Genomic DNA, 27,187 nt, shown 5'->3' with positions numbered 1-27,187 from the left:
TTCTTAATCTTTATTTCAGTGATGTCAAACCTCTTCCTAGTGCAGAAAGGTTTGTTTAGTGCCCATTTTTCAGCAACCAAAGTTTTTGTCTGTGGCCTGCCTTCCCCCTTCACATGGTGTTTCCAGAGGTGAGCACAGCAGGGACTGGCTGCTGGATTGGGCTGCACTGCCACTGCACCCAGGGACTTCTCAAGTGGGCAATGATAAACTCCTGGGAAATTTCGCATAGCCAGATTTTCACGTGCTCCATAGGTAGGACCTGAGGCCTTTGCATGGACTAATGTAGTTAATAAAAATCAGCTTCCATATATCTATTTTTTTTTAAAGGACTTTTCTATATTCTTCCTTCAGAGATCCTCATCAGCATCTTCCTGAACTGAAAACTCAGGAATTAAGTCTGCTTGGACATGCTCCTACAGAACGTTTCAAGTCAGTAGGACTTGCAGTAGCAGAGAGAACAGAAAATTGCCCCCAGCATCTCACTCTGCTCTGCTGGGCTCTGTGCATAAGCTCTGCCATTTTTGCAACCATGCATCATACCTGCCTGCAGATCGCATCTGCGTGATGATCTCCATGGCGACTTGGGCACTTGAGTCAGAAATATGAGCTGGTAAGTCAAGGTTACTCTCCCTCCTCCTCCTTTCTTCTCAGTGCAATGCGGGTGATTACTTGTGTTACGTTTTGGTATGGACGATGCTTATCTGGAGCAAAGCACAGCCAATCTGCTCTAATTCTCCCAATCCAGTTTAAACACCTCACACAGATCAGCAGAGCCCTGTTGTGTGTGTGTGAGGGGGTGGGGGGTACCAGATCATTTTCTGGGTCTGGGTGCAGGCATGACATCTCTTGTAGGGGAGGCTGATGCTACGCGAGTGGAATTCAGTGAGAAATCCAATATAGCTTTTCCTGCTCTGTGCATGGGAACGGTTGGCTGGGGGCCAGATGTAGGGACATGCAGGTGATTAGCTTCTCTGTCTTTACTGGATACCCTGAAGAAATGGAAACATAAATATTGAATTATAAAGATAGAATTTGTGTGGTCTCAGAATATATACATACCTTATAAAGCAGAATTTTAGGTCTGATGTACTTAGTTAGCCAGTGGGTGCATTGAAGTTTTGCCTCTTTGTATTCACAAAACATTTCTTCCTCTTTCTATTGGTGCAAATGACTTGAAATGAAGAATGTTTTTGTTGTTTGTTAGCATCATCTCCCCCTGTTGTCCATTGACATAAAATGCAGTGTTCTGGAACATGAGAAAGGCAATGCGTTTCCTCCAGTTCTTTGTAAGCTGATATGAAGTAGACAGACACCTTCTGAAGTTTTGTGCATGCTGTGCTCTTTTTTTCTTTGCTGCAACAAGAAAAGCCTTTTCTTTTAACCTGGCTTCCTTTGAAGAAGTAACTCAGGAAGCTTCATGGCCTCTCAAGGTAAGCACATCTCTAGTCTGTATTTTTAGATCATGTTTACAGAAAACTACAGTCTCGTGCGTTTCCAGCAATCAGCAGTCTGATGAAACGAGAGATCCAGGCTAAAACCACATCAGCTAAAGCACAGTTGGTTTGGCTTCCTTTAATTTTTCGGCATTCAAAAGGCTCCTAAGGAGACAAAAATCTATACTAGAATGTTATTTGAATAAAATGTTACAAAATGTTAGCATCTGCATTCAATCAGAAAATTTAGTGTTTGCATCTTTGTGCTTAAACCTGTCCGTACAGAATGTGTGGAAAGGGCAGGTTCTGAGCCAAGGGTACCACTATTTTTGCACACTTCTTTCCTATTGCACTTCAAAAATACCAAATCAGCAAATGCTTTTCACTTTCAAAATTGGCCAGAGTCCTGATACTACCACAGAAGAAAAACTAAATATCTGAAGAATAACTGGATTTAATCAAATCACTCCTATCTGGATTCACCTTTGTCACGTATTGTCTTTTAGCAGCAGCAGGTTGGGTACTCAGGGCTGTAGACAAACAGCGCAGTATGCTGCTTTAACCAGCCTTCTAAATTCATTTTTTCTGTGCTTTCAAATACTTTAAGTAGAAGGACACAAATCTGTTTTTTCTTAACGTGACTGCAGCTCCACAGAGGTCACCCCGTTGGGATGTGCCGAGGCAGATGTTGGCCCAGGGAGTTTCAGCAATATCTATTTATGTTTGCTGAATGCTCACCCCTCTTTTTTTTCCCCAAAGAAGACATTCTGCATTTACAGCACTAAAAGTCATAGAGCAGCAAGCAGGTTTTGCAACATCGTTGTACTCTTGGAATAGCCATTTTCTTACTCTGCGAGGTATGTATTTTACTTACCTTTAGCCATATAAAAGATATCTGGTTTTGTACATGTTTAATGCATAGTAGTTAACAGAAGCAGCAAAATAGTCATGTTGTGTAATATTGTTTTCATAATGTAGGAAGTTGATAATAAACTTATTTTAGGAACAAGGCACTCTGCAAATTATGATTGTACAGAATTCTCACTGTATCATATGGTAACTTTTAATATTTCCCATACCATAAATGAAATGGGAAACATCCACAAAAATAGACAAAGTGTCAGAATAGCTCAGATTGTTATCAATATTTAATGTATTTACTGTTTGGTTTTTATATAGCTTAAAATTTGACAGGTAGAACTGCAATTTGTCTTTTTTTTTCTCTTTATTATTCAAGAATAACACTAACATTCGGCCACTTCATGGCATTTCATGTAACAACAAGAGTTACGGCAGTCACAGAACCTGTGAGTAAAATGATGCAGAAAAGCACATAAAATATTTATTACCCAGTTATACATTTTTAAAAGCCAGCTACAAATTCAAAGGGGTTACTTCTTCTTCCTGTGGTCTCAGACTTTGAAAGAAAGCAGTTGCTGCAAAGACAAATTAAGATCAAAATATGATTAAACGATGAATCAGCCACAGTGAGTTCAAATAATGCTAAAGGATCTCATTTAAACCCACAACAGCAAAAGAGAGCTTCAGATTCAGAGCCAAAATTCCTTCTGGACCTCAGACCCCATTGTGCCTAAGTATTATCACGCATGAGATAAAAATGATCAGTCTGGGGACCGCTTTACTGCCGAAGCGCAGGGCCTCTGCTTAATAACGGGGATTTGCCGTTTGTATGCAGGGAGCTTCAGCTTGCTCTTCCGTATTGTGGCAGAGCCAGTGTTACTGAGGGCTGTGGAAAGATGCTCATAGTGAAACCAGTAGGAGTTTGTTGGGAAGCAAATGCCGAAGGTGATCACTGCACTGTGGGAGACGGTCCCTGTGCGCACGAAGGGCTGTGGGCGTGCAGGTACCTCTAACAGTAAATACTCTTGTTACCTTCACAGCACGAGCCAAGGCAACCATCACTGTGTCCTAAAGGACGTGTTTGCAATAGCAAACCAGAAAACACAGCTTAACGATGTCTGATCTTTTCATTAAGATAATAATGAATCTTTAACACTGCAAGAGGCTGTAGACTTTGATACCAGGGCTGTAACATCCAGCTTGGGGAATCTGAGATCCCTGGAAAGGTTATCTCTAATTAAGAGAAAATATGCATGCCCTCAAGATGCTGGAAAGCATCTTGCTAGAAGCAAGCCCTCAGCTGCTCGGTGCACATTAGCACGCAGGGCAGCTCACGGGGAGCAGAGCTGAGCAACCTGTGCTGGGGAGCTTGTGGCTGCCCCGCATGTGAGCCCAGATCAGCTCCAGCCTTGTCCCACAGACTGAGTGCTCACAAGATGTCAGAGAGGATTAGGTGCCCTCCAAGACCACGTCTCCTGGTTTAGTTTCATCTGCAGTGATCCCATGTTGCATACTCCTGGACTGCTTTATAAAATGAACCAGCGTGCTCAAAGTGTGGGGCCATCAGGAGATTTGTTTCAGATCCTGGCTCCTGATCTGAGCTAAGATGCTGGTACAGTCACAGGCAGTATGTAACATTATTGTTCCAGTTTTGATCCAAGCAGTTAGCTGCTGTTTGGCCCTGTTCATTTCTGATTTTTTTCTTCTCTTCCTGCAGAGTTTCAGGGACAAACAAACCCAGTCTTTAAGGATTACCTCCCTGGTTCTTCTGACCTTCCTGAACAGAACAAGCCTGTTGAACCAACAAGTCTCTGGAAGCAAGTATCACAGACACAGAACTTGCCACCTGGTCTGGAGTACCTGAACCAGGTCCTGAATCTTTCCAAATGCTCGAATTGCTTTGTTTTCCTCAGAGACTTTGATATCTTGGGGGATGGAGTTGTTTGGGTTTTTTCTTGGGGGAAGGCAGGTGGAGATGGAGAGGAGTTTTTTTTATTCGATATTACTATGAAATAAGGAACGTGGGACTGACAAGCCCTTCCTTCATTGCTGCTGCCCATATCTATAGAAATCCATTTGTTGTTCATGCAGTTCTCCTTACACCAAAACCAAGGATTTCTTCCCTCTGTGACCTTTTGGAGGTCATACTACTACCCCTCTCATTGTCCCCCCCCAGTTTCCTTTCAGGTTCTTAAGAGCTCACCCTCAGGGAAATGGCTATCAAACTCCAGCTGACCTCAAAAAGACTAAAACAGGCAGTGTGTGAAGGAATTGTCACCTCCCTATAATCCGTTCTTTGAGGAACACAAAGGTCTTCTGAGCAAACTCCTTCTGCCAAGGCCAGTGCTCTCTGGGTTAGAGGTAAGGTCCTGGGGAGGTAAGCTCCCAAGGAGACAACTCTGTGAGCGTAAGCCCAGGTGGCTACAAATCTGCACCCACTCTGTGCCAGTTTGTGGGGCAGGAAAGCGTCAGTGCCGGAGAGGGGAAATGCCTAGAAAAGAAAGTGGACAAGTAGGTCACAGGCAAAGGAGGAAAACGGAAAGCTAAAGTCTTCTCAGTCCTACTGCTAAATGTGCAGCTGTCCATCTCGCTCTATGAAGCCTCTCAGCTCCTGGACCTCAGACCAGTGATGGTCTGCAGCTCTGCTCCAGAAGTTTTGACTCTTCCTCCACCTTTTTTTTTTTTTTACTGGGAGAGTGACTCCCTGTTACTGTTTCGACACTGACTCCAGTCTGACTTTCACATGTGGGTGGATTCTGCCACACATATATGCTGAGTAACATGTCATACACCTTGCCTGCTATGGACAGGGACAGAACCAGGCCTGCAGTGTAGTCAGGTTGGTTCTGATACAGACGCTTCTGCTGTGTTTGTATTTTGGTGGTACTGGGAAATGTTTATTTCACTTGAGGTCTGCATTTTAGATACACATTTCTAGCAGTTTTGTACAGAAGCAGAAATTGAATGTATTTTATGTTTGGAGCTAAGTTACCTAGATAGCTAAAGAAACAGGGAGACCCTTCAGAAACAATCTTTCATGTGGAGTTATGATTTTCATTTCATGGTACCGATGCACAGAATGATATGTGTTGTCAATTACATGAGCATTTGCTCACAAACTGTGGGAGCTACATTTTTTAGTCTAGAAGTGATTGTGATAGTAAATACTTGGCAGGTTGAATATATGTCTTCTATATGAACGTGAATTATACCCCAGATTTACCCATACAATGTGGGCAAGCAAATTCTAGTACTCCATTTTATAGAAGATTTACATCTGACATAAAGACAAAAGAGCAAGTGGCTGTCCAAACTATAACTAGAACTCAAGACTTCATTCATGCTTGTTCTCGGCCCAATGTGACTGTGCTACAGCCCTCACTAATTATTTTCAGTTTTCTCTGCAGTCTGAAAAGTGGAAAGCATGTGTGCAATGCTGATTATTGGCCTATACCCACAGCTAGGGTTTCCGTGTGTTGCAGAACATTTTGGTGCGCGTTGCTGAAGCCATACTGGCTGTGTGACTAATGAAACAAGCTCATGCAGGATAGCTTGCAGCAGAAAGGGGATCCGACCAGCAGGGAGATGGCTGCCTGCAGAATGAATGTCGGATTCACAGCTGCTAGGATGATCCTTTGGGATTTATCCTGATGGACTAAGAGATTTTCACATAATGAAATTCTCAAATGAATGAAGATGTTTCTAGCAGAACTGGAAATTTTTGATGAAATTGGGAAGACTGGAATACTGTGTATCCTTCTGGTTGCGTCTATACTGGGGAAAGGTGGGTCTAAATTGAAACAGGCACAGACAGAGGCTACTGGAAGGACATGGGGAATAGAGAATCTGCTTTAAAACAAGACTGCAATTGTTTAATCTTTAGACAGAAAAAACACTGCCAGAGAGGGAACAATGACAGAGTACCTAGAAGAGTAAACAACCTGTGGGAGAGAGAGACATTTAATTTATAGTATTGTATTTCTGGAAGAAAGATTATGTAGAAAGTGGTTGTGAATAAATACAGGATAACAAATAGAAATGAGTTTCTGGGATTACCTCCAGCAGGAGTGGGGAAGATAGCTGGACAGATCGAGAAAGCTGAATATATTTCTTAGTAACACTGTGATATGTTGGACTCTGAAACAAGGATCGAAATTTAGTGAATCTCAGAGATCCCTGCAGTCTTATTCTAAACAGCAACTCAAAGATACAACATACAGTGTTGGATGAGAGGAAAAGAAAATGTCTGTGCCATGTGTTAAGGCCAGACAGCAATGTCTCACTGCAAACAGGCACCTGGAGTCAGTCAGGCTGAGGAGGGATTTGCTCGGCTGTTCAATGTGCACCAGAGAAGGCCAATAAACTGCTTCTGGCCTGACAAAATGATACCACGATTTTTATCATTATCACAGAAGTGACACTCTGTAAACAATTTCCTACAAAACAAGTTACCCAAACCTCATTATTATCTTCCAGATCACAGCTATAGTTTGAGGAATTGGCCAGTGCCCATTACAAAAATCGAGGGAACATTTGCCTATAGCAGGAATAGACAGATGAGACCTAGGAGAAGAATTTTCCAAACAGCTCAATAGCATGTTATGCTACCATTCAGGCTCAACCAATTTTGTAAGAAGCCTCTCAGTTTATACCTGGTTAGACTGATCAGATGTAAATTTAATGCCCACAAAACTGGACAGTGAGAATTAGCTGTGTAGAAGGAATTTTAGCACATGTGAGTTCAAGAGTACTCAGATCTTCGTAAATCAAAGAGCTTTAGATGCTTTCAAATGCAAGTGCAGAATTCCCCTAATCCACAAACACCCTTATAAACGGTGCATCGGAATAGCTGCCTTGCAGAAACTAGCAAAAGGCAAAGCAAGCAAGCCTAACAAGGGAGATCATCGCATTGTCTCCACATTATTTATACACTGTACAAAATAAACCAATACACAGACCAAAATCACTCAAAGTTTTTAACTGCTCAGGCTCATTATTTTTCCTTTACCTGTGAAAAACTATGTGGGGCAAAGAAATCCATATTAAAATCAATGCTAAGTTATTAAAATAGTCCTGCCATCTTTAACTTGTTTATTCTTTTCTCATCAGCAGATCACTTCCCATAAGCTCCAAGAGTTCACATCTCATGAAATCTAAACTACAAATAGCAAAGATTCTTGGGAGAAATTTTTAAGTCCAAATATTTTTTATTATTTCAATTAGTGGCATGCACATTTCTGAGATTAATGAAAGGGACAAAGATGTTTCTCTTTTACCAGCTTTTCTTTGCAGCCTGAATGAGCTGCAGGAAATGACTAGAATTGACAAATGGCTGAAACAGTTTGAATATGTACCAGGCAAGATTTATCAATTGTAAAATATACAAACAATGGAGAGCTGTGACATGCTGGTCTCGGAAGGTCACTGTGTGCTTTCTGTCTGCAGCTGTGAGTAATGGCAAAATCCTGTGCCAAGCCATTTGCCCATCAGGAATTTAAAGAATAGAAATTAGCAAAGCCTAAACTATCTCATAAAACAGGCAGAAAAAGTCACATAAAACTGAAAGGTAGACTGAAATTAAGTCTTGCTGGTTTTATAATACTAATGACTGTTCTCTAAAAAAGAATAATGTCAGAGGGACGATAAGCACAGCAAAGCTGGGTATTATGGCAAACAGTTTTTCTCCTGCATTTGTAACCAGCTCACAGGGGGAGACAGTTTCAGCCAGCCGAGGGATTCTCTGGGGAGCTGTTGCGTGGCTCATTCTGGCACCTTGCTGCAACTGTTTGCCAGATTTAGGGTGAAGGACTCCCAGTGCCTGAGATCAGAGCGTTAAAGCCTGTGTGTGCTGTCACCAGCATCACCCCACAGCCCTGCCGGGCTCCTCCAGCGGGGCCCTGTGGGATGTGGCAGCAGCAGGCTTTGAGCTTGAGCCCAGGCTCATTCGCTTCTGCACTGCCGTGGTGCCCAGCACTAACCTTAGCTTTGGGTAACGGGCTTCCCTGCTGACGACACCAGGAGGGAAGAACAGGAGTGAGAAGTGGATCCTGCTTCTTACGTACATCTTTGCTCTTGTCTTCCTCATCCCCCAGTGGAAGTTTATTTTTCATCAAACGTGCAGGTGAATTACATGACCACAGCACCCAATGTCACACTCTTCAGTCATCATTTCAGAACCATGCCTGAAGCGTCACTTGGTGTAGCCCTTAGGCACCCAGCTTGTGCACCTCTGGAAGGACAGAAATTCTCATAACTGGGAGATAAGCAATAAAAATAGACAGGTGATCACTGGCAGCCCCAGACCTTTCCAACACACACCATCTTGTGTTTTTGTGGTTTTTTTTCTTTTAAACAGCTGGACCAGATAATTATTCATCAGCAAGTGGAGCTTCTTGAAGGTATGGTGCAATCCTTGTCGCTCCTTTAACAGTGCTGGTACACAGATGTCTCCAAAAGGCTTCCAAGTCTTGCCCCCACGTCGCTGAAGTCATTGCGAAGCCTCCTGCTGACCTTGCATCAGGCCTGTAATGTGGTGTTAGAGTAGTGAAAGCTCGCTCACTTTATGCCTGTTCCACAGGAAACCAATGAGGAGAGAAGGACTACAGTGAGTAATAGCTACACCAGCCCATAATTCTCTCCCTCAGATACCGCCCTCTCAAAGTTATTAAAGTTTAACTGACTTTCCAATCCAAGGAAAAATTTATTGTCTTTAACAATAATTAACATGCTACAAGAAACAAAGCAAATAAAGAAAGGAAGGTCATAAGACACAAAATGAAGCATGAAAGTTTCTATTTACATAGTTCCTCAGAATTTCAAAGTACTGAAGAAGTACGAATTTCTGCAAGTAAAACATTTTCTAGTGTATTTCTCCCATTCAAAATGTTTTCAGCCTGATTCTTGGATACCTTCCTGGGTGAAAGTTTTGTCACAGAAGTGGGACTGCCTCATTTTGTTACTTTCCTCAGATGATAAAGAAAAAGCCCAAACCAAAACTCTGGATCTGAATTCTGTTTTGTGATAGGTACTTTAGTGTACAGCGAATCAAAGCCTTTAAACTAAATGCTCCTTTAAAATACAGACCTGACATTATTATTTCCTTATAATTGTGTATTTTCTTTGTGCCATTATTTCAAAACAATTTTGTAAACAGTCTCAGTTCCATAGATTTTTACAATATATACTAATATATATAGTAACATTATACTAAGGTAATTTTCTGCTTGTTTTGCTTTATTAGCCATACTTGGCACAGAGACCTCCAGCAAATACGAGATAAAAAACCATTTGGGACAAAGAGTTTACTTTGCAGTAGAAGAAAATGATTGCTTTGACCGTAACTTGTGTTCGCCTATAAGGTCTTTCACCATAAGGATTGCTGACAACACGGGCCGAGAAGTGATTACAGTGAACAGACCCTTGAGATGCAACAGCTGCTGGTTCCCCTGCTTCCTGCAAGAGGTGAGTAAATCCTAATTGCCTTTTGTCCAAGCTGCATGTGCACAGCATTAATGAAGCCTTGCGCAACCTCTGTGCGGATGGCAGGAAGGAATTCACACCCACCTCTCAGCCTGGGGGACTGCGTGGAGGCCTTTGTTTAGAAGTGACCATTGATAAATGAGGTCCCTTTATAGGTTACATTCCCAGTTTGCCTCCTCCCTTTCATGGGACCTTACTTTCCTGACATCACACATAAAGCTTTTGTATCTGATGACACAGATACCTCTTTGGTCAGGTAACACCCCAAAACACTGCTTGCCCTGACGCAGTCTGTTAGTGCTACAGACAGACGTCACCCGCTGTCTCCGAGTGTGAAGGATGGACAACCCCTGGGGGCCATTCGTGTGTGTGGGTATGACTGGGAAGCAGCTCTCTGAGGAGGCTGATGCTTCGCTCCATGGCTCTACCTCTTCAAGGCCGTATATCTGTGGGAAGTTGTAGAACTTGGAAATAAGGTGCTTTGAGTGAAAAATGCAGATCCTATAAAGTATCAGAATTTTTTTTCCTTAATTTTGGCTCTCCTTTATTCAGATATCTTTCTTGTGTTACGAAAATGTTTTATAGGTAAACTCGTCTACCTACTTCCTAGTACTGCATCAGGACTTTAAAGAAAAGGTCCCTTGGTAGCACTTGGTAGCACAGCTGCTGTATAAAAAAGCTTGTAGGATACTCACTGATTGCAATAACAAAAACTTTTCACAGCATATGGCTTTTATCAGATCTTAGATTATATGCAAGATCTTAGCTTCTGGTGCAGATTTTGAGCTTTATACTGTCCGCTACATTTAAAAACACCATTGTACAGCCTTGTAATATCCTGTTCACAGTTTGATAAAACTAGATGTAATTATATTCAATAAATAAACGTTTTGTCATTAGATAAACAATACACTATTATGGACAAATATGCTAATATAAAACTAGTTTATAAGATTTGTTTGTTTTCTTTTGTTTGCTAGTTAGAAGTTCAGTCCCCACCAGGTACAATAGCTGGGTACGTTGTACAGAACTGGGACCCTTTTCTGCCAAAGTTTACTATACAGAATGAAAGTAAAGAAGATGTACTAAAAATAATTGGCCCATACGCAACTTGTGGCTGTTTTGAAGACGTTGACTTTGAGGTAAGTTTCTTACGAGTGTTAAGAATTTTAAAGTTTTACTACTTTGAATAAATTTCTCACTCATAAATCCCGTTATTCTATAATACACTTAAAGATATGATGCAGGTTGCTATAATTATGGAACAGAAGTACAAGCGCATTGGAGCTCCTGACTTGTACACTCAGATTCCTGCAGATGTTTTCTGGACAGGAGTGACAATTCCTTCAAGGAAATAAACATGTCGCTAAGCGAAGTCCTGGTCCTCTGCAGTCCATGAGCACTCTGCCATCGATTTTGATAGGCTCAGTGTTTCATCCCACATGCACCTACTGCTACCTGACACATAGTCCATCGAAACCTGTGGCATTGAATCTGCTGCCTTCATTACTCTCGGACTCAGAACCACGGACAGGATTACTGTCTAATATATCTACATTCATTTGACAAGATTCATCAGGAGAAAAGTAGTTCTGAGGAATCACTGAGATATTTAACGGATGAGGGGGAGAATGGGAGATGCTCATAGAAAGCCTGGACAGAGTTTTCTGATGTGAACAAAGTGCTTTGCCTTAGTTAAGGAATTATAAAAGAGCTTCTGTGTTGATCAACTTGTTAGCCAAAGCAGAAGACTTCAGCGGGTACTGCCCAAAATTTCAGTATACATGAGAAACATGCAGACAGCTACACAATTGAGAACATGCCTGTCAGTTGTAGGGGACAGCTGCCCACAGCAAAGGTACTGCTGTGACTTGGAGCATATCAGAAACACAAAACAGGAAAAAAAAATCATTGTGAAAGAAGAGCAAAAGTGGTATAAACTTTCACAATTGCTTTCCTCCACTTTTCTGTCAGCTCTAAAGATGCTGATGTTTCTTGTGTGCCACTCCTAAAGGCAAATCTGACACTAATAGAGCATCTCAATGAAAAGAATAAAAGAAGAGCCTGACAACTATGGCACACTCTGTGTGTGTATCAGGGCACAGTCATTACTTCTGTGGAGAGATAATCAGTGTGTACTTGATTTATTTACATTTAGGTGTATTCCTGTTTTTTATTTGTGCAGGTAAAAGCTCTCAATGAGATGTCAACGATCGGCAAAATTTCCAAGTACTGGTCTGGCTTTGTAAACAATGTCTTTACCAACACTGCCAACTTCGGGATCCAGGTCCCTGTAGATCTTGATGTGAGAATCAAGGCAGTAATGATTGGTGCTTGCTTCCTTATTGTAAGTACGCGAAACCAAGAGGTAGACCTATAGAGGTGGGCAGACTGGGACCAAAGGGACCTTTGCTATCTGCTGTGATCCTAGAAAGGCCTAAGTGCAGTGAAAAGTCAGACTCGCTACCTAAAATATAAGTTAACTAAAGCCCTGTTAATTTTTAAGGCTGCATTTGGTTTTTTCTTATTTGCTGAGCATCTTCAGGTTCCTAACATTTGTGGTTATTAAAGTGACTAAATAGTATGCCACATGTAATACAAGATCTTGCATGGCAGAATCAAATATCAACATGCATGTCAAACCGACGAGACTCCGTCAAACCCCTTAACTGTTGTGTTTGAATGGGTATTGGAACCAAGCCCAAAGTTATGTTCTTTCTAATGGTAATTTCCAATGGTGAGTGCCCCTTCAATAGCTCTGTCAAGTGTTGCATGTAAGACCTACAGATCATATGAAATTTCCTACAAAAATTCATTTGTGAAGATAATCATAAGAGAAGAATTATATGAAAAAGAGCATACTCACTGCTGGGGTAAGGATGAAGTTAAGATGCATGTTTTCTAGAACTACACATTGATATTTGCTGTGTATGTCTTTTGCCAACACTAATGTGATAATATTAACATGCAATGGTTTCAAAATCATCTGTGATACTTACATCAGAGAATATAAAACAAAGGACAAAGCCATTTAAATTATTCACTGGAAAGCGTTTGTGCTAAAATAGCAACAACAATTCAGATCTTTTGCTTTTATTAGGTTAGAAATGTAATTCTCATGACACTTGAGATTTTCCGATTGTGTCCTCCAAACTCCGGTTGCTCAGTGGCAGAGTAATAGAAAATGATTGACTAATCTAATTACTTCATGTAAAAAAAGCCTTCAAGTAAGACTTCTGATAGTAATTGCTGCATTTTTGTACCTTCCTTACCATTCACAGTTTGTTTATTTGTAGGACTTAATGTTCTTTGAAAACTCTTTGGATGGATTATAACAAGATGACAAATACAATAAAATATGCAGAATGTGTTTCAGTAAGTAAAAATGAAAATAAATTGATCTTCTTGCTTTGAAGACTTACACGTTAGATACTTTCTAATTCTTTTTCATTTTCTTCCAGAAATCCCTTGAGCTTTGGACATCATTTTGAACTGCACAAATCCTTGTTCCTTATAGGAAAAGAAAGGGAGCTAATGATGGTGTTTATTAAAATATGTTTCATGTAAATAATAATTTCCCACTTACATTTTATGTGTGTTGTAGCTAAACACATACTTTTCACACAGAGCACTGTTGCTTTGGAACAGTGCTATTCTCTTTGTGTTCTTTTGATGTTCCTGCATGGGAAATCATGAAAGATTAGATGAAGGCTTGCAGCATTGCTGATGAAAGTTTATGTTTAGAGAAGCCTTTGATGTTTTGCAAGTGCTGGTACCAGTTACTAACCACATGATGGTGTGTTCTGGGGGTTTTGCTTTTTCATAATTTTAGAAGTAATTTTCTGATTTGTTATTTAATTAATAGTAACAAACTGAGATTGAAAGTAACAAATATAAAGACATCACCCGATGGGAAGTTCAAGATGTTATCTGTTTCAGTGAGTTGAAAGAAGGGAAATCATGTTTGTTAGTAAATGAATTTTATGGCAAAGATTTGTTTTATGAGTGGCAGCCAGAAATTAGGCTTCCAATACTAGACTTGGGAACATAAGCTCTATTCCGAAAATCTTCCACTGCTTTTATCGAATGCAGGCCATAAGGACTGAGAGATGGTCCTCTGTGTGCTAGAGGCATGCAAATCACTTCACAATTTGAACTGTCTTGTGTTAAGGATTCTTGCTCCAATCCACTCAAGACTTTCCTTAAAAAGTTTGTTCCTATTAATAATATCTAGTGGCTGATAACTTTTCATTCAGCCCTGCCTAAGGCCACCCTCAAACAGAATTACTCTTTTCCTTTGGCAAGCTTGGGTGTGTTCTATGACAGGGCTGTACAATAGCAGCTTTTTCTATTTCAGATAGCAGTTTTACATAGCTGTTCATTCCTGCAGTCACACCTCATCGTACCATTCCCAAACATTCCCACCAACAGGCTTTTACTAATACGAGCTTCCTTTGTAGGAATATCCATGACATATACGCAAGACATAAACAAAAAGGGGTTTGTTGCAGAATACTTGCGAAAGGAACTTGTTTATGCCTCTCTTAAAAACTCCAGTGAGCCCTTCCAGAAGCAAACCAGTACCGTACAATATTGGTGGTAAAAACAAATGCTATCATAGTCACTAGTCAAGTTTCCAAGGGGAGCATTTTACAAATACCAGGAATGCTGGATTTTTTTAGCATGAACTAGTAATTCAATTCTTGCAAATAACCAACACATCAACGGAAGGGAGAGGAGATAATGAATAATTCATAAAAATGAAAAAGAGCTAAATTTATCAGGTGATTAATTCTCAACAAATATTTAGACTAATTTTAAATTAATGTGCATGGATATGAATTCAAACACAGTGAAGTCAGGAAGTTGCAACTAATGTTCCCATAGTGAAATTAACTCAGGAATGCTTATAGATTTAAGCAGTATGTTTTAGATTATATACCACACTTGGGTATTTATACACATTTACATATGTCTTGAAAATAATTGTGGTTAACAAGCTCTGACAATCATCATTATCTGTTAACCATTTCATTACTGGCTTGCTGTGATTCTTGGCAGTGCAATCAGCTGAAGTCAGGGAACCATGGCCGTCACCTTTCCCGGGAGGAAGCACCCTGTGAGCTTCGTGGGCAAGAAGCTCCCTCGTGTGGAAATTTATAGTTTTGCAGAAGAATACGGATGGCTGGTGCCAATTTGCTATTCTCACTGGTTTCACACTGGTGTCATTCTATTAAATTCTGTCTTTTCACCCCTGAATTATTCTAATGCAGACTGAGAAAAAGAGCTAGATTTTTATATTAATTTTTCTCTTTAAATCCCTTTGTCATCTTAGACAGAAGTGACTGTTATTGTAGCCAGCAGTGTCAGGTGTCACGCACAACCACATACTTGCACTGATGTTGAGTTTTGTGTGTCCAAACGCCCGGCTGAACGCAGTGTCCGGTGAGATCAGCAGGCTCCCCTGCTATGTCCCACTCTTCCTCTGCACTTCCCAGCCTTCTTACGACCCTTAACAAGCCAAAGACATCTTTGAAGTAAATGTGTCCAACCACCATTGAAGTAAATACAAAATAGGGCCTTCTTTAGCTGCAGGGATGAATTTGGCTGTGAGTGTCCACATCTATACCTTGTAGGTAAGCAATATATGCATATATTTTTTATGTATTGCAACCAGATGATAGTACTGTATTTCTTGCCTTTGGTGACTTTGTTGCTGTTTTGTGTGTTAGTACGACTTTTTAATTTTTTTATCTTTTTTTTTTGTTTTTTTTAAAGTGTAATGCTTACATACGTATATGAGTATGTTTGAATGCCTCTGTTTATATTCAGCAGCAGCTTCTGGGACATACAGAAACAGGTTCAGTCCCTGGATAAAACAAAGCACTGGGGCTGGGATAGCCCTGCTTGACTTTGGTCCTACCCTTCAAAATCCTGGTAGAAATTCAGTGCTGATGCCAGCACTTCTTCAAATGAACACTCCTTCATCTAAACTGCAGCTGCCATATGAGGCCAGGCATTTGTCCTCAGCAAAGATGACGGAGTTCTGTGTGACACTACTAAAGAAAAGCCTGATGTGTACTAAGGTTTTTAAAACCTGCAGCTCTAACTAGTAACTCTTTCTTACTAATAGTAAGGTGTTTCACATTACAGGAGCTATGTATGCACTTCACAAACCTCACCGTTCACAATTGTGCAGACGGGCTAGAAGTGACTCTCCAAAGGAGAATTCAGTATTCCTCAAAGGGGGCAGGTATTCTCTAAAGCAGATTCATGTCCTGAGCTTCTTCTAGAAAGAAATGTAATTGTTCTAATGAAACAGAAATTTTACTGAACCCAGGCAAGCAAACAGCTTCACACTTGATCACTAGCCAAACTAAACCTGTGTAATACATAATTCTTGTGTTCAGTAGGTGGCAGCAACACTTCATTATTACAATATTTAGCTCTCCACAGCTCACACAAGATGTACCCAGGACGCTGATTAAAGATCAACACACCTTTAGCCTCTAATTGATTTCTACCCTTAGCTGGAGGATTTTATTTTCTTTGTCTCATATTAAACCTCTGGCACATGATGCTGGGTTATTTTTATTGCCTGCAACTTACAGATGAATTACTGGTGACTGATATTTTATGAGACCTGGTAGATGCATGGGAAGAATCTAATCTACCACAAAGTGAGCTCTTCTGGTCAGCCCATAACCTAATTTTTGCACCTGGAGCATCTCTCCAGCTTCCACAGGTGGACAGAGGGAGAAGCCCCAGCCCCAGTACATTCCCCACCTTCTGCAGAAACAGAAAGCTCTGTGTCTAAAGGAGATTGCTTTGTGATGGGGTGTGTAGAAATGTGGAAGGTTTCTATGGGTAAAATAACTTTGCCCCCATGTCATGTCATTATGGTCCATCGCTACGTGCTGTCCTGGGGCAGAGGCTGGAAACCCTCTGTAGTGCTACAAACTCAGACCAGACCACCTGCGAAGGAGCTGGTCTGTCCATGGGAATGTCAACAACTTTTTTAAGAGTGGCAACACAGCATCTCTGTAAGTCCTGAGATCTTTTGGTCATCTAATAATCTGGGGGATGCAAAAGTACTTCTCTTTGTAGACTTTGATGTATTGAAAAAATCTTTTTGTGTTTCAATTGGGTTATTTGTTTTAGGATTAGACAAGCCTTGAAATGATCCAAAAAACACAATTTTCTAATGGAGTTGTCTAAGTGATACCTGTTTGGAAAAAAAGTATATGCAGTTTCCTCCTCCTGACTCTCCTCTTGGTTGTATCGATTTCTTTTAAATTAGAATGGTATGCTCCATGTTAGAGTGAAACATACCAGTTTAATTCAAAGATCAACTTTAGGTTTTTAGATGTGCTTTTTTCTTCGCTAAAAATGGCTCCCTTAGGGGGCAAAAAAGGATGTTAGTTCCTTAGGGATTATCACCCCATTTCCTGTGAAAGGAGATTTGTGAATTTTTTTCTGGAATCCTAGATGTTTTTCTGAACTAGATCCCTCTTAGGAATAGCTTCTTTAATGCCAAATCGCCATCGAAGTACTCTATTAGCACCTGCCATGAGACAACAGTTTATTAACGATTTTTCAGCATTTTGTCACTTCAGTCCTCTGAAATGAAGTCACCAAACCAATGTTTAAGAGACTAACACCTACTTGTTGGAGAGAGACAGCCCAGGCCACGTACAACTTTCTGCTTTCTTTCTGTGCTTGTTAGTCAGCTTTTGCGAGCATAACACTAACCTTATACAGAAGAAAGGTCAGGACAGAGATTGATGTGTGCCCACTGACTTGTCCCCAAAGCACGTTCACTGCTCTCTCCCAAAGGACAGTGAATTCCTGACACTGGGAAAAGGAGACCTGCAGGTGACCTCACATTGTTGTGTATCTCCTCGACTGCCATTGAAAAATCATCTCAATTCACATTTAGGTCTTATTTTCCAGTCTCTCTTTGCAAAAACAATACAGAGACTTCTCACCCCTATTCTCACTTCCTTTTTCTTCTGGCAAAGGGGTATAAACACAGTTATTACAGCATTGCTGCAAGAATCGGAGTTCTGACCTCATCTGCCTTGGTACCCAGCAGACCTACTTGAAAGCTACAGAGTTCACATTAAACCTTTTGTATTAACGTACACAGGACTGTTCGACCCAATGCACCACAGGTCTCACTGATTACGGAAAAGGCACACAGTGAAGTTCGTCCTGATGGACTTGTTTCCAGTATGGAGTCCTGGGGTCAGATGCAAAGCCATGCAGCACTGCTAGTTTGTCAGTCTTGGTTTCAAAATAAATTTACTGTGTTGCATGGATGAAATCTGTCTCCTCCATTTAATATCCCCATTCATGAGGAATAAATAAGTTAGGAAATCTTGTATAGATGCAAATTCAGTGCTTTCACAGGCTGTGGATTCAGTTCTGTGTAATTCTTATTACATGGGCTCTGGCATGGAATAGCTCATAAAATCTGGATATTGGCAAGCAGATAAGCATGGACTCTGCTCAAATGCTTAAAGATAAGTGAGCACTTCGTGTGTTCTGATTTATAAAGAACCCAGCACCACCCAGGTTTAATCTTTAAATAACTATGTAATAAAAAATGTTCATAAGAACTCCTGAGTTCTTACATAAAATCCTGATTTGGAGGAAATGCACCGCTTGCTTGAGTGACCTTGTGAAGTCTGCTTGTTGTTTATCTAAAGCAGGAGTAATTTCCAGGAAAGACTGATAGATTAGGCTTAGTGTGCAACAAAATATAATAGTATTATGGAAAAAAGTAGGAGAGATCCAAGAGCCACAGGGTGGCACAGTGAGAGCTGCGCTGCCTCACAGCGCTGTCAGGGTTGGGGCATCCTCTCCTCCATCCCTTACAGGGAAAGCTGCACTTGGGGAACGCAAGGCTGGAAAACAGGGAAGCACACAACACAAATTTGCCATCTTTAGGTTTCTATAGGCCAGTCATAGTATGCCTAATGTTTTTATTCTGGCAACTGGGTGAGTATTAAGAGAAAAATCTTCCTGTAAGTCATTTCAATAGGACTCATTAGTTTGATGTGCTTTTCCACTTTAAGATATTAATGTGAGGGGCTTTTTTGCTCTGTGCCAACAGCATCAAGTAGTCTATTTAGATTACTGATTTTTTTGTCTTAAAAAAACCCCCAACATACAACAGTAAAACCCTACAAGCTACTGTTCGCAGCCACTGCTGTCTCTAGAAATACTTGTTTCTACCTGGAAATGACCCTGGACACTTTTTTCATGTTGTTTCAGAAGAGCACATTTAGAGAACGGCAATGTCACAGTACATACGTCAAGGTCCACTATTGATTTGTAAGTCTTTTCTTAGTTATTTATGGATTGCTTGAAGAAACTTGGGGAATTTCTGGACAAAGCTAATGACTATTATTATTCTACCCATATGTTATTTCTAGACCCATGAAGAATTATATTCTGCCATCAGGAATCATTTTGAGCAGCTGTCTTTAATAATAATGCCCCTACATACCAGCTAGCACTGCAAAAACAACTGCAGCCTGGGATCAAAATAAGGATCACTACTAGAAATATCTTCTATGCTTCACACTTCTCTAGAATTCAGATGAAAGTTTTGAGCATTTTTTTAATTACTTCTGGGATTCATGAAGAACCCAAAGTGTTAAAATACTGTTTTATTATTTTTTTTTTTTTAAATCCTATTTTCTTTGCAAATCCAGGGGAGATGGTTTGGCTATTACATAGGGTGGTTTGCTGAGTATGTAGGATACGAGTGAAAAAGATGATTTTCAATTTATTTATTTTAGCTTCTCTGCTATCTCTAGTTTCACATAGTTGTAGGTTAAGGCTCAGAGCCCCTGGGAACTAAGAGCCACAAGTGATGCTTCCTCTGTCCTTCAGCATTGCCCAGCACCAAGGCAGCAACACTGCACCTGGAACCATAAGTTTCCTTTGAAAATAAGGCTAGGGTTAGACAAGCCCTTATTGTTTGGAATCGACCAGAATATTTTAAATGTCAGTATTTAACTCAAGAACTAGATGTGCATTTTAAACTCCTTAGAGTTTGGAACAGTTTTGATTTGATAACTATTTGGTTCTGAAACATTTTCACTTAACTGAGCCTACCATATGAGAGCAGCATCACATCAATGCTCTGAAAATGCAACAGCTCAGATAAAAACAAGTTTAGTGGCAGTCAGAACAAGCAGGTTATTACTTAAATTGAGAATTTAGTAAATGAATGAATTAAATGGTTCCCTATAATGAACAGTTTTATCTCTGCCTTTATTGCTGCAGACTATCAAGGTCCTGATATAAAATGGTGTCATCTTTTACAAATTCCCAGAAAAGTGTAGCTCCAACAAGAATTAGTGGTGTACAATGTGTTTTATCTTTCTTCATACAGTGCTGTGGCTATTGTCCCAGCAAAGTCAGTCCAGTCCCCCAGTTTGATTCCTTTCCTTTCTTGATGAAGTCTAGTAGAAAACTGAAGAGATTTTTTCCTTTCAATGATTGGAAAGATGTGCTATTATTTGATGTCCTTCACACATCTGGGCATTCATATGGTATTCATCATTGTGATACCAGACCAGTACTCAGTGTCATGGTACTGTACTGCTGCTGAGGAAAGCTTGAACAGGTGCATTTTCTTCATGCTTTGCTGAATAACTGCAAGCAGTGCATGAGGAAATAAACTGAAAATTTAACAGAAATAAAGTAAGGACAAGAGGCAAAAAAGCGAGGGCTTGGGAGGCACTGTAGAGAGACATGCCTGTGTAAACAGATTGGGTGTGTCTTTGGGAAAGGCTTTGTTCAGCAAGAGCAGAGAAACACCAGCTGGTAAGTTGACATTGAACATGCCAGCAAGCGTGACACCTGAATACAGAGCTTGTATGTGATCCACAAAAACTGCTGTAAGCTAAAACGGTTTGGTTTTACCTGCAATGGTTGGAACCAGTGAGACTAGGCATTTTGTCTTGAAGGGCAATGACGCTGGTGAGAGGTCTAGAGAACAAGTCTTATGAGGAGCTGCTTTGGGAGCTGGGGCTGTTTAGTCTGGAAAAAAGGAGTCTGAGGGGGTACCTCATTGCTCTCTACACCTACCTGAAAGGAGGCTGCAGTGAGGCAGGTGCTGGTCTCTGCTCCCAACTAACTAGCGAAAGGACGAGAGGCAATGTCCTCAAGTTGCGTCAGGGGAGGTTTAGACTAGATATTAGGAAAAATTTCTTTACTGAAAGAGTGGTCAGACATTGGAACAGGCTGCCCAGGGAGGTGGGTGAGTCACCTTTTTGAAGGTGTTCAAAAAATGTGTAGATGTGGCACTTTGGGACGTGGTTTGTAGGCATGGTGGTGTTGGGTGGATGGTTGGACTTGATGATCTTACAGGTCTTTTCCAACCTATGATTCTATGACATGTTTGTTGCATGTGACTTCCAGCACACCAGCTGGGGAGATATTATCGTAGAGAGGTATATGCATGACCAGAGGGGGGGTGGAGGTGGGGGGAAAGCATACGTGTGACCCCACTTCAGACTAACCTGTTTGTATAAGTAGCCTCATAAAATGATTTATATCAATTTTTAAAGTCTTTTGCTCAGTATTGTCACCACACTGGATAAGGTTATTGGTCCTGATGTCAGGGAAAAGTCGAATGATTGTGGAGCTTGGGAAGAGGAAGAGTCTGACCGAGATGAACCCCTGCAAAACCGCAGGGTAACTTGAGCTGAAGGAAAGAGCGAGGGTGTCATGGGAACAAAATGAGCAGAGGCAGAGGAGGACACAAGGAGAAAAAAATATTTCTGTCAAAAGTAAATGAATGCTTTCAACTAGCTGTGACATCTACAATGGTCTTTACAAATTTGTGCTCAGTGGAAAAAGTATGATAGATCTGAAGTATGATAGATCTTCATTACAAAGCAAACATCTGCTTGGTGAAGTCATGGTTATTTAATGCACTGCTGATCTGTTCAAGCTATAATGCTCTCTTATCTTGTACTTCAGGAATATTGCTGATAGAAGATGATTAAGAAGGAAAAAATGTTTCAAGACAATCTGCAGAGAATGGGCAAAACGAGCAGAGGGGTCTCCTCCTCTTTAGCTAAAGATACCCTGCGCACCATGGCAATAGGCTGCTGCTTATCAGCTTCTTTATTTTACGCACCTTTTAAAGGGGCAATGTCAATTCAAGGCCCCAGGTGTCCTAATATAACCGCTTTATGTGATTCCAGTTTTGTAGCAGCGCAGCAACGTCAGCTGTACAGGAATTCGCCAATGAATCCCACCCACACACATTCCTCACTTGTGAGGAAATGTTCTGGAGGCAGGGGAGCGTTGAAGGACTACTAACACTTCAGTGCTGCTCTATGATCTAATGGTGCCCGCAACAGTGCTCAAATGAAAGAACTTGGCTTTACAAAAAAACTTTAAAAAAACCCAAACAAGCAAACAAAAACCCCAAACAAACAAAACTCCCCAAACTCAGAGGTAAGTCTAAGCAGCCTGGAAGTCCAGACTGCCAACTTCCATACACAGAGCTTCATGTCTGCAGGACGGGGGTGTGTGGAATTGGCCTGAGTTGGCTTTCCTGGTGTATTGTCTTAATTCTGCTTTTTAGGAAAAAAAAAATCATGCCTGGGAAAATGTTGCCTGTAAATATGTTTGCAGTATGAGTATCTCCTTAGCAGAAAACAGGATTTACACAGGCTGCATTTTAAACTCTTGGTATTACAGTTAATCCTAAATGCTGTAAGCTGTAATGGCCTATTTCTTTACACCGAGTTGTTCTTTTCATCCTTATATCCTGGTTTCCGACTCTAAAGCAGCTTATGCCAGTTCATCTGCAGTGCTGACATTCAAAAACGTGTATGACTGGCAGCAGTAAGACTTTATTTAGCCTCCTTCTCGGTCTAAGAGAGAAATTGGTTTAGCACAAAACCATTCAGTAGCAAAATCAAATATGTTGTATCGTTTCCATAGTTGTTTAGTTGTTGTTTTCCACTTGTACTCAAATATCTTGAGAAAAGACTGATGATGATGGCTGGCAGTTCACTGTGACATTTGCTTTTCCTGTTTAAATGATTATCGCAGTTATTAGTGACAGCCTGAGGTGACATTGCTGGTCAGTATACGTAAAAATATCAGGACTGCTGCTTTATGGGGTTTGGAATTTTTAACTGTACAATCCTACTTTCTGGATGCTGAACTAACAAAGATATTTTTCAACGATGACAATGACGATTCAAATCACAATTTGTACCCAGGTTCCCTCTCACAGGAGAACCTAAAACTCATTTGTTAGACTGCAGGCTTGATGACTGACTTGACATTGTTAAACGAAATCACATAAGCTAACAGTCCTGTTACCACAGTTAAAAAACTTTAATACAGAGATAATGTGTTAGCTGTCTTTTCTGGTTTTATGAATACATTTTTAATTATCTTAGTGAAGGCCTAATTACCGAACCAAAAAGAGAGCTATACTGGGACTCGGGAGATGTCAGATGCCTGTCAGCTGTGAGCGTGGTGGAATCCATTTGCCCTAGTTCCACATCAAAGAAATAATAATAATCGCAATTTATGTACTTTTAAAAATGTTTGGATTTAAACTGCCTTTTACTACATATACATCATGTCTCACACACCGGTGGTGGTCTGACATTAGACTCGTCGTGTTTTTTCAAAATGTAGATTTTGCCTATTGGAACATTTTATTATTTGCTTAGCTGCTTTCAAAATTGCTACTAGTTTGGATACAGCAAGTAATATAAATGCAAAAGGGAAGATAATTTATTGATTATGGATAAGATTCCTAAAATGTGAATAATTGGGGGTGAATGGGCCTAGGGTTATTTGCATCTCGTGTACAGCCGTGAGCGAATCGCCTCCCGTGTTCCGTCACACAGGCTGCACTGCCTGAGCGCCGAGGGGAACGGAGCTGTGCAGGTGACGTCAGGAGGAAAGACGACAGCTCCTTTGGGCAACACAACTCCACACAGCAAATCAGGTTACCGAGACGTCTGTGGCAGAAGCTGGCGGAGGGACTGATGCCATTTCTGGTGTTGGGTACCACAGGATCAGGGAAGGTGCCGCAGTCAGGGGGATCAGAAGCTTAAGCAGCAGCAAGTAATATTCTGAATATGCAGTCTGTAAGCAACATACCTAGAAAATGGGGTCAAAAATCTACAAATAATGCTTCTTACTGGTTAAACATGCTAAGTCTAAAGTATAAATTACCAGGAAGATGGGCCCTTTCTCATGTCTCTTGCGGCAATTCCAACTTCTCTTCCAAATGTTTCAGGGATTCTCCTGTGGCACTGATCAAATCTGCTCACTGGGGAAAATAAAAAGGTGCTGAGCATTTCAACCCACTGCTCTAACAGAGAAGCACTGACTGCCAGTCACACCACCAGTGATCCTAGTTGGATAAGAAAGGAAGTGGAGCATTATTTAATATGGCAAAGACCAATAATTTGCTTTGGTTTGTGTGAATCACAGTATCTTCTTTTCTGCCACTGCAGGTGAATAGGTTGTTTCCTACTGATAAATGCCTGAAAGGAAGAGGAAGAGATACACAACTATCCTGTTCTCTTTGAGAAGATGAAGATATCCTCATGTAAGAAATAACTTTCATCCCTGTGTCAAAAAGTTATGTTTTCTGGGCAATGGAATTTAAATTTTAGAGTATAAGTCTGAAAAGAGCTAAATATAACTGTTTCATCCCCGCTAAAAGGAGATGTAGGATCAAATACTATCATGTAATTTCCCAGCCATGTCAAAATGATTCTATACCTATTTCCTAAAAAATGTTTAAAACCTATTTCTTGGTGTCTGGTAGTAATCTTCTTAGCGGACTCAATGCAGACATGTGGAAAAATGCTAGTCAGCTTTAGATTAGATTCTTACGTACCTGAGGAAACTAGAAAAATAAAATCCCCAGATCCTTCTCATATCCGGTGTCTAGGTGAAATTGCTGCTAGAATAATAGATTTTTTTGTTTATGGAAAGTTGACTGTTGAAATGGAGACCTTATTTTGGGAGTTAGAAGAGAAAGGCTGCAGAGTATGTAGAGCTACAAAGTGACCTGCACTTACTCGTTTCTGTTTTCTTTATTAAGGACTCAAATTTAATTCCCAGTCTTGGGATTCCTGCATGCACAAATTACTGTGGTCAGATTTGTCTGGTTTAGATTAAGTACAGTTTACTTTGCAGAGACACACATGGACGCCAGCAGCTCCAGTGTGGACTACATGAATGTATAGGGAAGGATGCAGGAGGTTAGTTCACCAAAACCGCAATCAGAACACGAGCCAAGTGCTCCAAGTGCTTTCTTTCTCAAACAATTCGGTATTTGTTTGTTCTTGTTCCTGTAACTATGCAGTCCACATGACTATATTATTTTCCCTGAGATGATGCCTTATAAGCACGGTAAAATTGTTTCAAACATCATTTATTTTCCTTTCAAGGTGGACAGACAGCTTAGAGCTATCACCTGTATGTGGATATGTTACCAGGTGTTCCATGGGTAAAAATTAAAAATTAATGTCTTGCTAGAAGTAAAATTGCTGAAAAAGCCCAATATATTCATGTCATAATTTGAACATTTATTGTACTGCTTGAATTTTGTGTAGCCCAAATATTTTGATGGCCAGAGGAGGGAAATACCTTCTGTTCCATACATTATATACATTATACTATATTCTAATGTTGGAGGTAGAAAAAGTAAATACTGTAAGATGAAAAGCTAAGTAATCTTTAGAAATTTTTTGCATTTTACATTCAGATATGCAATGTCCTTTCTGCCCTTCCACTCTGCAAGAGGAAAAAAAGGCCCTAAAAAAGAAAGCATGTGCTAGATTGGGTTGGGTTTTTTCCCAGTGAAACAGAGTAATACATTTTGATAGAGGTTTTTGGGTTTGCGTGGCTATTAAACATGTGGATTTGTAAACAGCACAGCATTCAGTATCAACAACACCCTGCTGTCATTCTTCTGAGGGCCTACTCATCTGTAGAACAGGATGACCTTCTTCATAGGTAACTAGTGCTTGTCTTGAAGTAGTCCTAAACCTTGAGGAGTAGGAATGTATTATGAAATAAAAGGATAGTGGCAGCCTAGAGATGGAAGTATCAAAAGTGCATTTTATTACCATAGATCCATTATTTAGATCCTTTGACAGAACAGAACTGTTCTTTTTTGTAATTCTGCTATCCTGAAAGTAAGGCTTGCATATGGCATCTCATCAGGATTTATCTGCACCTGTACAAATTGTATATGTAATAATATGCAAAGGCTTCTGAAGAATGAAAGCCATGACTTTCAGCAGTATGAACAGAAGTTTAAAATACCTTAAGTTGTTGGGTTTTTTTTAAAGCTTAGTTTATTATGTTTATTAGATGATCTGGGAACCAGAAACATTGAAGAAACTAGCAGCAGAATTAAGTATTAGATTTAAAATTTACGAAATTTGTGGAGAGCAGAATAAACCACCCATAATCCAGGAGGAAGCAGTTAATGGCCTGCTACACCACCTGGACACTCACAAGTCTATGGGGCTGGATGGGATCCACCCAAGAGCACTCAGGGAGCTGGCAGAGGAGCTGGCCAAGCCACTCTCCATCATCTATCAGCAGTCCTGACTAACAGAGGAGGTCCCAGATGACTGGAGGATTGCCAGTGTAACACCCATTGCCAAGAAGGGCTGGAAGGAGGATCCGGGTAACTACAGACTTGTCAGCCTGACCTCTGTGCTGGGCAAGATTATGAAGCGATTCGTCCTGAGTGCACTCACCGGGCATGTGAAGGACAACCAGGGGATCAGGCCCAGCCAGCATGGGTTCATGAAAGGCAGGTGCTGCTTGACCAACCTGATCTCCTTCTATTACCAGATATTACCAGATGTCCTGGAGGACAGGAGAGGTGCCCGAGGACTGGAGAAAGGCCAATGTCATTCCAATCTTCAAAAAGGGCAAGAAGGAGGACCCAGGGAACTACAGGCCGGTCAGCCTCACCTCCATCCCGGGAAAGGTGATGGAGCAGCTTATCCTGGAGGCCATCATGAAGCAAGTGGAAGAAAAGAAGGTTATCAGGAGTAGTCAGCATGGATTCACCAAGGGGAAATCATGCCTGACCAATCTAATAGCTTTCTACGATGACATGACTGGCTGGGTAGACGAAGGGAGAGCCGTGGATGTTGTCTACCTTGACTTCAGCAAGGCTTTCGACACAGTCTCCCATGATATTCTCCTAGGGAAGCTCAGGAAGTGTGGGCTGGATGAGTGGTCGGTGAAGTGGATAGAGAACTGGCTGAATGGCAGAACTCAGAGGGTTGTCATCAGCGGCGCTGAGTCTAGTTGGAGGCTGGTAACAAGTGGTGTCCCCCAGGGGTCAGTACTGGGCCCAGCCTTGTTTAACTTCT

The 27,187-nt window shown here is 40.8% G+C and overlaps 1 protein-coding gene across 1 annotated transcript; it reads left to right on the top strand.

Moving 5' to 3' along the window:
- The first annotated feature begins 1,367 nt into the window (after nucleotides 1-1,367).
- LOC104338772 (phospholipid scramblase family member 5) lies at nucleotides 1,368-13,316 on the top strand. The gene is made up of 8 exons (XM_075417331.1): nucleotides 1,368-1,430; nucleotides 4,012-4,163; nucleotides 8,650-8,692; nucleotides 9,535-9,755; nucleotides 10,754-10,915; nucleotides 11,959-12,120; nucleotides 13,070-13,148; nucleotides 13,235-13,316. The coding sequence occupies exons 1-7, from the start codon at nucleotides 1,418-1,420 to the stop codon at nucleotides 13,106-13,108; spliced, it is 792 nt and encodes a 263-aa protein (XP_075273446.1). The 5' UTR covers nucleotides 1,368-1,417; the 3' UTR covers nucleotides 13,109-13,148; nucleotides 13,235-13,316.
- The last annotated feature ends 13,871 nt before the right edge of the window (nucleotides 13,317-27,187 follow it).

The sequence above is a fragment of the Opisthocomus hoazin genome, chromosome 4, assembly GCF_030867145.1.
Source record: "Opisthocomus hoazin isolate bOpiHoa1 chromosome 4, bOpiHoa1.hap1, whole genome shotgun sequence".
NCBI lineage: Eukaryota > Metazoa > Chordata > Aves > Opisthocomiformes > Opisthocomidae > Opisthocomus > Opisthocomus hoazin.
This window is presented reverse-complemented; position numbering and strand designations above follow the sequence as displayed.